At 38.7% G+C, this 12,560-nt stretch overlaps 1 protein-coding gene across 1 annotated transcript; it reads right to left on the bottom strand.

Annotated features, from left to right (window-relative positions):
- Positions 1–5,797: 5,797 nt before the first annotated feature.
- Positions 5,798–9,851, bottom strand: LOC136266314 (vesicle-trafficking protein SEC22b-like). Its single transcript, XM_066061325.1, has 5 exons — positions 9,697–9,851; positions 9,523–9,632; positions 9,313–9,473; positions 7,505–7,651; positions 5,798–5,960 (listed from the first exon to the last, which is right to left on the bottom strand). The coding sequence occupies exons 1-5, from the start codon at positions 9,769–9,771 to the stop codon at positions 5,806–5,808; spliced, it is 648 nt and encodes a 215-aa protein (XP_065917397.1). The 5' UTR covers positions 9,772–9,851; the 3' UTR covers positions 5,798–5,805.
- Positions 9,852–12,560: the final 2,709 nt, after the last annotated feature.

Here is a 12,560-nt window from a genome sequence, read left to right as displayed (position 1 = left end):
CATGATGGAGTTGTGAAGCTGGTTTTCAGGTAAAATTTTTGGCTAGGAAAACCCAAATCTCCACCATCCCTAATATACAATACTACCGTACTGTATGGTACACAACCACCTCTATATGTGACCATATTTTGGAAAACCATACAATTGGGCACATGCAAAATTCGTGGAAACACTCAATTGAAAATAATTTTTTTGCATATTCTGATAATGCAACTAATTGCTGTGAAATTTCACACCCATAGCTTCTTTATTCTAGGGGATATACTCAATTATATCAGACCATGTATATAGTAGTTTTGCAATGCGTGGGACAGCAATTAACTTACAAATTGGGCGATTTGTTCATTCCCAAAACCAAACATTTTCTTGTCTTCAGACAATAATACAAGTGATTTAATTGAGGAAAAGCACAAAGAACACATAATTAAACTCTCAAGGATCTCTTTTATCCATTTTAGATTGTGAGAATGGAGATCTTTGTCAAAAAAGTGATTTGTCATCAATTTGTCACACCTGATCACTAATTCACTACACAGTTCTATGAACTGATAATGAAAAGTTAGTTTGTTATGTATTAGACAGTAAATTAGCCATATCTTTGGAATGCTTCATTGTATTATCACAAAAATTTCACACGAGGTAGATAATCACTCAGTGCTTCATTTTAGGGGGCATCTCCAAACTGATTTTGGTACGCTTAACGTCATAATGACGTTAGGAGGGGAGGGGGTTCAGCCCATGACGTTATTAATTTTTATTAAAGCAGTTATAGTGTAAACAGCTATAGAACAGAGAAAGTGATGTGATTAAGCAGCTATACTGTTTGTAGACTATGTTTTCAGGTAAAGAATATAACGTTTTGTGCTTCTATTGCCAATGCATTGTTTTCATAGTGTGACGTTAAGGAGGAGGGGATCTGAAGTTAGCGTCATTATGACGTCAAGCGTACCAAATCAGTTTGGGGATGCCCCCTTAGCTATTAAAAAGAAAATTGGCTAATGTGCCCAAATGTATGGTTTTCCAAAATAAGGTCACAAAAAAAATTATATTAATTCCACTCTGACAGGTGCATAATGCTAGAGTTACGAAGGGGCGGCCGTGCCAGACTACAATCCTCTAGTCTCGCGTAGCCAGACCCTATTTCTCTGCACGGCGCTTATCAATTGGAAATTATAAGCGCCTGCTCCGAAAGGGTCTGGGGACTCTACAATAGAAAAGTTCTGCCAGCTAATCACCTCTGGATGGGTGAGCGTTGATTGGCCCTAGACCACTTTCAAGAGAGGTGTGGATGACCACAGTTGGCTTCATCCTCAGCTAAAGGCAAGGCTTCAGCCTGTTCAGACTCTACAACAAAGGTAAAAGAGCTGATGAGTGTCTGATATACGAGGTGATATGCGCAATCTCTTGCATGCACCTCCATGCAGACAGCTTGAGCAGAGAAATGGCAGTATGCATAGCTATAAGAACTTTTACCTTCCCGGCTTGTTGTTTTCTCTGCGAGTTGTATGCCAGTCTGGAGGCAAAACTGTATATTTCACCTCACATCTCAGACACGATCACGCTCGTTACAACAAATTTAATAGCTCTTATTCCTTGGTTGTAGAGTCTGAACAGGCTAAAGCCTTGCCTTTAGCTGAGGATGAAGCCAACTGTGGTCATTCACACCTCTTGTGAAAGTGGTCTAGGGCCAATCAACGCTCACCCATCCAGAGGTGATTTGCTGGCAGAACTTTTCTATTGTAGAGTCCCCAGACCCTTTCGGAGCAGGCGCTTATAATTTCCAATCAACAAGTGCCGTGTGGAGAAATAGGGTCTGGCTACGCGAGACTAACAATCCTCCGCACTGTACATCTGATGAAAAACAGAACCTCATTGTAGCTAGCTACCCCAGAGTAAACATAGAGTCGACAATAAATATTATAAAATGGCTCACTGCTTTGAGATATTCTCTTACTCCGACGCTGACTCGTAGTCACGTTGCTGGCCATTTACAGGTATTGATACGCCCTTTTCGAAATATCACGTGAATACAAGCCACACCCCAACTGGGGGGCTCAAGAATCAAACTTGCTTACGATATGCCTCCCACACAAACTGAACATAAGGCCACTCCAATTGGTAATTATGTTTCTGGTCCACCGCCCGCATAAAGTGAAATTTTAGAAATACATGTCATGGGTAAAACTCACCTACAATTCCCGGGCTAAATGTAATGCCCTTTCCTACCACCCCCAGCACAAGAGGCAAACGTACTCACCTACAATACTGTGCTGCAGTGAGACATGGCTTAGAGATGATTCATTGTTACCAATCTTTAGTGGGTACAAGGGGTTTCATTCCCGGTTGCTCCCGCGATCTCACCCCTCAACTAAGTTTCTACCAGGCTCATCACTGTTTGTATCCTCTGACCTTCAGCCTCAACAGACTGATGTTTGCAGAAGTGTGGCAAAAGACTGCTCTGTTTTAAACGTGTGTTGTTGTTTAATTACTTGTAAAGTTCATCAAATTGCGTGTCTATATATCGCTCACCGTCAGTATGTGTTAAGTCAGCTTTTGAGGACCTTCGTTTGGTGCTGCAGGGACTGCTACCTCATGTAAATTCATTTGTTATTGTTGGTGATGTTAATATCAATTTATTGTCCACTTCTTGTGATAAAGAAAACTACAGTAATTTGTTATCGGATTTTTACCTTCAGCAACATGTTTGTCAACCCACTTGTGTTACAGAAAATTCTACAACTTTGATTGACCATGTTATTACCAGCAAGGATATCCCTGTCTCTAGTTTACAACAAACATGCGGACTTAGTGATCATAAGGTACAGGTTGTTAACTTAGAACTGTGAGACCCCTACCAAGTATTCGTCATATTAGATCATTTAGGACATGTGACTGGGATAAACTACGGGATGCCCTGCGTTCTGCTCCATGGCACGCCATGAACATTTTTGATGATACCAATGATAAATGGGTTTTTTTTCTGTACATTATTGCAGGAATGTTTGGACAGGTTTTTGCCGCTTAAAAAGGTTACTGTTCATAAAGCAAGAAGACCTACTCCATGGTTTAGTAAAAATATCTTAGCAAGAATACGGGCAAAGAACAAGGCAAAGCAAGCTTTTGAAAAGTCGGGGTCTGATAGTGATGGGGATATTTATCGCAGAATGAAAAATGAGTTAAAAGCCTCCATACGCCAAGCTAAAATAGACTATCTGAAGTCATCAATAACCAAGGTGAAATCTTGTCCGCAGATGGCTACACAAATGTGGGCACGAGTAAACTCTGTTTTGGGTCGACAAGTAGTTAAAGAAGGTGGTTGTCTCTAGGCGTAATTAATGATCACTTTCAGAATATTGCTGTTACTAAGCAGCACAGAAGTGCTGGTGAATATGATTTACTATCTCACTCCACAGCAGATATTTTTAGCCAGTTTGTTTTCCCAGAGATTTCTGTTTCTACTGTTTTGTCCTATTTGTCATCATTAGATACCACTAAGGCCACTGGTCCTGATGGCTTGTCTACACGTTTTTTAAAGGAGATATCTAATGAGATAACTGAGCCACTTACTGCATTGTATAATGAATCACTTCGGACAGGTGTCATTTCGCTGTAGTGGAAGAAGTCTCATATCACTCCAGTACATAAGGGTGGCTCTACAGATGATGCTACTAATTACAGGCCAATAGCAGTTTTTTCAGCAGTTGTGAAGGTTTTGGAGAAGTTAGTAGCTACTGAATTGTCTAGGTATCTAGAGAGTACTGCACAGTTACATTCCCATCAGGCGGCATACAGGTTTGGATGGTCTACTGAGGATATTCTAAGAGTAGCTGTTGATATTATTTCTAATTCAATTGACTCGGGTAATGCAGTTTGTGCTGCCTTTTTAGACTTGAAGAAAGCGTTTGACTCGCTGGACCATTGTATATTGCTTCAAAGACTTTCTGAGTTGGGTGTGTCGAATACTGCATTGAGTTGGTTTAAGAACTATTTGACTAATAGATTTCACCGTGTTAAATGTCAAGGAAAGTTTTCTTCCTGGAAGATGATGTATGGTGGTATACCTCAGGGCAGTGCTTTGGGGCCATTGCTGTTCATGATATACATTAATACTCTACCTTCAACTGTTTCTGATGGAGTACTTCTCCAGTATGCAGATGACACTACTTTAATCTGTTGCGGCAAAGATCCTCTGACTGTGGCTACTTGTATGAATAGACAATTACACAATGTTCAGACATGGTTAGTAGATAATAGGATGCAATTAAACATTAAGAAATCTTGTGTAATTTGGTTCCACACACGTCGTCAAAAAAATCAATCTTACCCTGATATTATGGTAGATGATGTTAAACTGCAAGTTGCTACCAAACAGAAATATTTGGGTCTTATGTTTGATTCAACATTGAGCTGGTCTGATCAGGTTTCACGTACATGTCAGAAGATGGCTTACTACCTTTATTTGATTAATCATCACAGACATGTCCTTCCTTCATACTTGATTAAATTACTGATGGACTCATTAGTTATGTCTCATATGCAGTATGCACTGTCTGTATGGGGTCCATCTTTGAGTCAGAATCAGCTGCTGCGTCTACAACAACTTAAGAACCATACTGTGCGACTTGTGTTTTCCTTGAATAGGAATGATCATTTATCTGACTATCATCAAGAGTTACGTTGGCTTAAGGTTACCCAGCTCATTCAGTTTCATTTAGCTTGTGTAATGTTCCATCAATATCATGCAGCCAGAGGAATCATGTTCGTACCACCAAAAGAGTTTGGAAACCGTACATCTTACAACACCAGAACTCCATCATATTTTGCGAATTCTAATCGAACCCGGTTATCTCTCAGAAGTATGCTAGACATCAAGGTATTGTAGTATGGAACAATCTGCCCCCTAGATTGAAGGAACCAATGTCATTTACAAACTTTTATGATGCCACCAATACTTATTTTTTGTCTTTTGAATAATTTTGTAATTGTTGCATATAATTTACGTACACGTGTGTTGTATTATTGTTTTTTTTTGTTTTCTTTTGTATGCGTATTATTGTTCTGTTATTATGTATGTTTGGATTGTACTGTGTGTATTTTACTTGTATGTATATGTTTATGTATGTGCTTGTATGTATGTCCCTCCAATGAGGAAGAGCGGCTGTGCCGATCATTGAGAGGTTAAACTTATCAATCAATCAATCCCGCGTGAAAAACCTGGATTTCAGAAATAAATATTGGGCTGCAACAAGTATGCTAAATCTAAGTGTCATAATTTGCATTTTATCGGTGAAAACCTGCAAGAAATGGGCAGAGTGACGTGCATAGTACGGATCGATATACTCTAATAGAACAGTCAATTAAATCACAAAAATACTCTAATGGAGCAGTCACTTCATTGTTGCTTTGTTGCTGAATTCCGCCCACACCTAAAACTGATTTTCAAAGGACCAGAAACATAATTACCTATTGGAGTGGCCTAATGTAATGTGTTTCCCCAGTGTATAGGAGGATAGTCAGATATGACATTATGAATCAAAGCAAACCATTTCATGAGTCACTAAGAAATTGTAAATACCAAAACAGTACGGTAACTATTCTCAATTACAGTGACTGCACATTAGCCAAACTTTTTAACTCGCCCCCTCAATTTAGAGTTTTTGATGACCAGTAAAGCTACAGTTACAAGCTCATTTGCCACAAACATTTTCCCTTCATTCTTATCTGGTGCACATGACACATCCAATACTTTACAACAATTAAATATACAAGTAATTGTGATCTACTATATATATATATATAACATCTTCAGAACAACCAGAACCTCAGGAAAATGAGAATTAGTATAATCACTACAACTATAGCTGCTTTGGCAGCAAGTGATGTCCTCAAGTTCAAAAACTTTGCCTCTTTAGCATACATCTTTGATTCAACTGCCAATGTCCTTGTCTTGTCTGCCAAATCTAAAAAAACAAAATGCAATAATCAGCATTATTAGGTACCCTAATAAAATGTGTGTGTCATAACATTGTACCCTATATAGTGGAACTTTTATATAAAATCTAGAGACCTATATACCAACTTTGAGAATATTTAATGTGACAATGAGAAAGGAAGATGTTCTTTTTCAGAAGCAAAGTTGTATTGGAACTTTGGAAGACATGGATTCACAAGTAAAATAGGAAGAGAGCAAGTGACACTTCTCCTGGAGCGACGTCTGTACAGCACAAGACTGACAAACATGAGTAAGAGCTCCACAGAAATAGGCTGGAACACAACTTCTGGTTAAACATCATTTCTTTCTAGACTATAGAAGAGAATAGGATAAGGAACAACTTAGAACTATAATAAGTTGACTGAAAATGAAAAGTGTGTACACTACTTGCCAACATGTGCCGCTTTGTGCTAAACACGTGCTAAACACGTGCTCACACACATGGATGCAAGTGTTGTGGATAACATTAGCTGTGTATTTTCTATCCAATCCTACAGTTTGTCAACAGTGAACCAGTGATGTGATAAATGTTATCAGTGTGAACTTGGGACCTAACACAAGATGTCTGCAATAAGCAGATATATTTAATAATGAGGCCACGTAGTACACCTTAGTATGTTTTGTAACCTACTTGACATGGTCACTATAATAGTTATTATAGAACTTTGCGTGGGCAAGATCAAAGAGAAAGTGTACTTTAAATTTCATAAAATACACTCTCAGTCGGCCAACCGTGCTTCATCAACCACCACAATTGCCCACGTGCTCTAGTGCAGGCTAATAGCCTGCGGGGCTCATGTCAGTATAACTAATCACCCAAGCCAGTGAAGGCTGATAGCCTCGTCGCACTGAGTGATCAATCACCCCAGCCAATATGAGTTCTACCACTGGATTGCTTTCATAGACATACCTAAATGTTTCGATGATGGGTGGGAGAAGGTAACATTGCTGTTATGTTTGTTAATGTAAACGGACAAGTCCTGGAGATATCGCAGAAATATTTCACCATGTGACTCACAATAGAATTGATTGTGGGTTGCAAGCAAAATACATGATGAATGTCTACCATGCCAAACTATGGTGAACTACAGTACGCGCAAGTTACTTTGTTAAACTAATTTGTGTGCATTCAGGCTGCTAATAGTTCGTGCAATGCATGTTAATTATGAGTCCTAGTGTATGGTGAAGCTACACGACTAGAAAGTTCCATAAATCATCTAAAGTATAGCCACGAGTGCTATATGAAAAATAAAGCACAAGGTGCGTGGCCGATAGCATCAAGGCCAAGCCGAGTGCTTTACTTTTCATATAGCACTCGTGGCTATGCTTTAACATACTTAATGAGGTCATGAAGTACACCTTAGCTATGTTTGGGACACACTTGAAATGTCCACTATAAAGAGGTGGTCTTATTAAAGAGGAAAACACTAAGTGACATTTCACTGTAAATGTCAACATGAAACCACATGGAACTACAGCAGAGGAATCTTTCAGTTAGGAAGTGAGTCATACCTGATATCAGTTCTCCTCTGTTCAGAGCAGCATCGATATTATCAATCATTATCTTCTGTACTCCTTGTAGCTCATCAGCCAGTCGGCCCAGTTGACCACGAGACTGGTTCTCAGAGTGGGCCTTCTTGAGTCGCTCTATCTCAGTACCTTAATGAGGGGCAATATAAACCACTTATTACAGAATATTCAATTATCATCCTCAATTTGAATCTAGAAAAAATAACCTGTAATATACACAATTGTACCCAATATGCAGTATGGGACCCTCACAGAGCTTCTCTTCACCACCCTAACACAATATGTTCCTTTACAGTTCCTATTTAAGTTGTGGTACCATGCTCCTTGCAAATATGACAAAAAATTTCTCCGTACTGTCTTAAAATCAGACACCAAGTTTGATTGCACAATCACATATGCAGTATGCCCCATTATGCCCTACAGTGATTTCTCACGCACAGTCATGTCACAAGCGCAGTATTAAAATTGAAATGCATGAAAAAATTTGAGGGATTTGTATAGGACAGGTGCAGGTAAAGCAGTGTTTCATCCTGCTGTTGTAATCAATAATACAGTGAAACCTGTCTAACTAGGTCACTGTATACAGGTTTCACTGTATACAGGTTTCACTGTATACAGATTTCACTGTATATAGGTTTCACTGTTTACTTTCATCTTGTGCAACTTTCTGTAACATAACATTATCAAAGTAGGGTTAATCTAGGGAGTGCCCCCACCCCCTCTTGGTTTATACCTAAAGCCTTAATACAGTATGTAATTACAGATGAAAATGATTGATTGATGGTATTTCCCAAAGTTGTATAATCACATGGCCAATATTCACTGGCATCACAATAAAATTTCACGTATACCATGAATCTTCACAGTTAATTACTATTTCCTTTGGGGGGGGGAGGGGGGGCATGCTCCCAGATCCCCCTAGAAACCTCATGCGTTGCATTTTGGAGTGCACAAAGCACACTTATGGTGATCTCTCAGAATCCTATAGAACTACTAAACCCCCAGGGTACAACTTACTCCCCCTAGCTTAATATTCTGCCTGCAAGGTACAGTACAGTGAAACCAATAGGAGGTTGCTGCACCATGGTCAAGATTTTTAAAATGGCATGTTTAGATTGGTATGACCAGTCACCAGACCTTGTACACATCATGCTAATATCTTGACGTTCAATTCCATAATAAACAGTACCTACCCATGTACACAACCAACTATAAAACACTCAGAAAGAGAAGGGAGCACACAACTGCATAAACACAAAATCATAACATCACCCCATCATTATTGGCCACAGTTAGTTGGCTATTACAATATACTGTACTGTATCTATTCTTCAACCCAAAGGGATAATTGTACACAGTACAATGAAGTACAGAATTAGTGGTCCTATGTTGCCTTGTCCAAAAGGGTTCTACGAGCTATGAAAACAAGTTTTACAATACAAACTACACAACTAAAACTCCAATAGGAACCAATAACACATACAAGGACTGCATTACAAAATACTTTTTAGGCATTCTCTAATTGTGGATATCTTCAACATACTCACGTAATATCACCAAAAGCTAGCAGTATTTCTAATACATTGTACCATTGTTGCCACATCTTGTCACCGGTTGTCTATTGGTGAACATTTTGTCTAATGTTGCTACCACACCCAATTATACTATACACAAATAAATTATTAGAACACACACACACACACACACAACACACACGCACACACACACACACACACTACACATGCATGCACAACAATATGCACATGTACGCACACTATACACACACTTACCAAACTCAATGAAGTGATAAGGACGTTGTGCTTTGTGCACTTCATGACCATGTTGTTGACTAAATGCTTCATGTAAACTACGCAGGTAACTGAATGCCAGTCTTGGGGAATAGGAGGGCTCACATAGCACCAGATAACATATCTCACTTTCAATAACATAACTGTCAGTGTAGGTGTGTTAAATTACAAACAGTAAAAGTATAAACTTACTGGAAAACTAGTGGAGGACTCTCTATACTACATCTTGGTGGTGACTGTGGAGACAGCTTACGGAATATTGCCTTCGCCTGACTTTGAAACTCCGTCAAGTTCTTTCCGGACTAGAAACACGTTTACAAGAACACACACGCTTTACATACAGCCCCACGTTAACACCAGGCTTACCTGTTCGTCACTTTCGATAGACGATGACAGCGGTAGACCATCCGTTGAACGAGCTATCAGCGTTAAAAGCGCCATTGTTATTATTGTATTTCTGGTACACAAACAGAAATCAGTGAATTTATACGAAATCAGTGCGCGTCTATTTGAATTCTTCTCTGTATTTCTCCGTATACCATTCTCGCACCAAGCATCAACACGAGAGTGACCATTATCACTGCGACAATAGTCCATACATTTTTTTAAATTAAATAGTCCCTTAAAGTTAAGCTGTCATAAATGGGCGGGCGCCGCCATACTAGCAAAATAGTGAGGACACAGTCTGGTCACCAATTCAAACCAGTCTACACTTTTAACTGTTTAATCAGGAAGACCATAAGTGTATATCACAACCTTTTCTATAATCACATTTGTACTGATGATCACTGGCAAAGGTAGTACTCCATGCAGTCAATGATACATGTTTGGTCAGTTGGCAATAATTCTGTAGCTAAAGTCTTTGAGCAGGGTGTAGGACCAGGTGTCCTACAGACCTTCAGCACTTGTGCTGTGAAGTATTAATAAATAAAAAAATAAATAAAATTCCATATCCACCAAGATAAAAATTCAAAATATAATTCCTGTAGCTATTTAGTTCTTCGTCCTCAGTCAAAGTAGTTAAACTCAAACTAGTTTTACCATAGGCGGGTGGGTATGATTATCTCAGCAGTATGGTTTCACTAGGGGAGGGAACTCCCCCCCCCCCCAAAAGAAATCTCAGACTCACCCCCTAAAATTGTTACTATGCTATTCTTAGGTTAAAACTAAACAGGGGCGTAGGGAGGACCCCCCCCCCCATAAAATTTCAGACTTTTGAGTTGATACAGCAGGACTGCATGTGACCCTAACACACCACTGTGGCAGGACAAAATGAGTTAAATTAATATAGTGTATGGCACAGCACAACAATCGATAAAGCTAAAAACTGCAAACACAACCTCAAAATCCTAGCCGGGGTGCATATATACAACTAACAAAATTTCATGCACATAGAGCCCAGTTTTTTTTTCTAAATAGCATACTTAACTCTCATTAGATTCAATCTCAGAAAGTGTAATTTTGTAAAAATTTCTACTTTCAAAGTGGCATGCACAGCCAGCACAAATACCACCAGATTTAATCTGAACTTCGTGTTTTGCTATAACCATGAAAGTATTCAATTTCAAACACCCTAAGTTTTATATTATTCCTTGAAAGACATCCACTCTAGTGCTTTGCGGTATCATACACAGTACAATGATGGCCAATACTGATCTCACACAAATTGCTTATTCAAAAGATTCAACACTTGATATGCAGTGCGTTACTAATACACAGAAATGTGCATGGTTGTCCTAGAAATTACATTGTCATCACTTCATGCATCAAGCTCTACTAACCATAGGAATCAACACTCATGACAAAGCCTTAAATGCAGTGGCGGATCTAGATGGGTTTCTGGGGTTTTGACAGGACCCCCTTTTAAATTTAGCTCAGTAGCAGTCTAAATACATAAACACTGTTGGACCATAGATACTACATGGTGTATATATGGTTGGACTGACAATTTGTCATAACAAACAACTATATACCACAGTATTTCAGTAGTATGCATGCAGTTGCACTTAACTAACACCATTTATAGCCATGAAACCCACAGCAACACTTCACTTTTCATCCCCCACTGCGTTAAAAACAATCGAAATACTCTAATAGAGCAGTCAAGTAACTACTCTAATTGAGCAATCAAAGCCACAGCTTATAGTTACCTATAGTTAGCTATAGTATGTACAGTTTAAAGCATTGGATTTATTGTAATTGCTAAAGCTTCTAAAATCTCAAAAATTTCTGGAGAAATGTTATCAGATTCCTTATTCAGCTATACCAACTTTTAGAAACCCCCTTTTAAAAATCCTAGATCTGCCACTGAAATGACTAACCAGTTTGGCAACTAGTACTATTTCAACTGTTTTATATACATACATATAGTTGTGAACTTGGACCACTATATACCAGATTTTCACCTGGTCACCTCCCAAATTCCTGATTCCCACCAAAGGAGAAAATCAAGAATAAACACTGACTGAACTGAAAACTTGACCCCACACTATTATTTTTACACTTTTTTTAAAGTGTACACTATGCTTGTTCCTATAGTAGCCAATGCTTGTGTCATTATGTTTCTGTCAGTTATGTTTGTATGTCAATTACTCCTCCCATGATATAGCAGTGAAAAGATGAGGCTAGCTTTCTATCTGTGATTACATTGACAGAAGCTGCTGTAAGTGGCCTAATGAAAACAGACAGCTTTAAATTTGTAGACAGCTAGATTGTGTATAGCTATATAATTATGTAACAATTCATCATTTCCTCAAAGTTCTGTCTTTTGGCATCCCCCCCTCATGCATGCAGAAAAGGTTTGTTTCTTAAAGTCTGCACTTTTGTATTAATATTATTCCGATAGAATGCTACACCACATCATTATGCATGACTTAAAAAGGGAATGCCTTTCACTAAATACTTCAGCACGTAAATTATATACAACAATAATGTATTTGGTATTTATCAGGGGTGGATATCCAGTGGGGTGCACATGCAGCAAGTACACCCTCTTCCCACTCTTAACCCTACAACACACATTAGAGCACACAATACATGGACATGCTAAATATTGGTTTAACTAAAACAACTATAGTATGGATTCAAAGTGGCACGAGCTGTTCCCACCCATACTCACCCTCAAACTAAAGAAATGCATGTTTCTTACAATGATCAATAGAACATCACTTTATTTTGGAAGGACTTTAGCTGCAATAAAGCAGTTATATAAACTCTAACAAAGCAGTCGG

This window comes from Dysidea avara, chromosome 9 (genome assembly GCF_963678975.1).
Source record: "Dysidea avara chromosome 9, odDysAvar1.4, whole genome shotgun sequence".
Classification (NCBI taxonomy): domain Eukaryota; kingdom Metazoa; phylum Porifera; class Demospongiae; order Dictyoceratida; family Dysideidae; genus Dysidea; species Dysidea avara.
This window is presented reverse-complemented; position numbering and strand designations above follow the sequence as displayed.

Excerpts from the sequence above, each read along its gene's own strand:
- LOC136266314 (XM_066061325.1), bottom strand. The coding sequence starts at position 9,771 with ATGGCGCTTTTAACGCTGATAGCTCGTTCAACGGATGGTCTACCGCTG. Across the intron at positions 9,633-9,696 it reads CTATCGAAAGTGACGAACAG|TCCGGAAAGAACTTGACGGA; the intron begins GTAAGCCTGGTG and ends ACGTGTTTCTAG. Across the intron at positions 7,652-9,312 it reads TTATCACTTCATTGAGTTTG|GTACTGAGATAGAGCGACTC; the intron begins GTAAGTGTGTGT and ends CCCCTCATTAAG.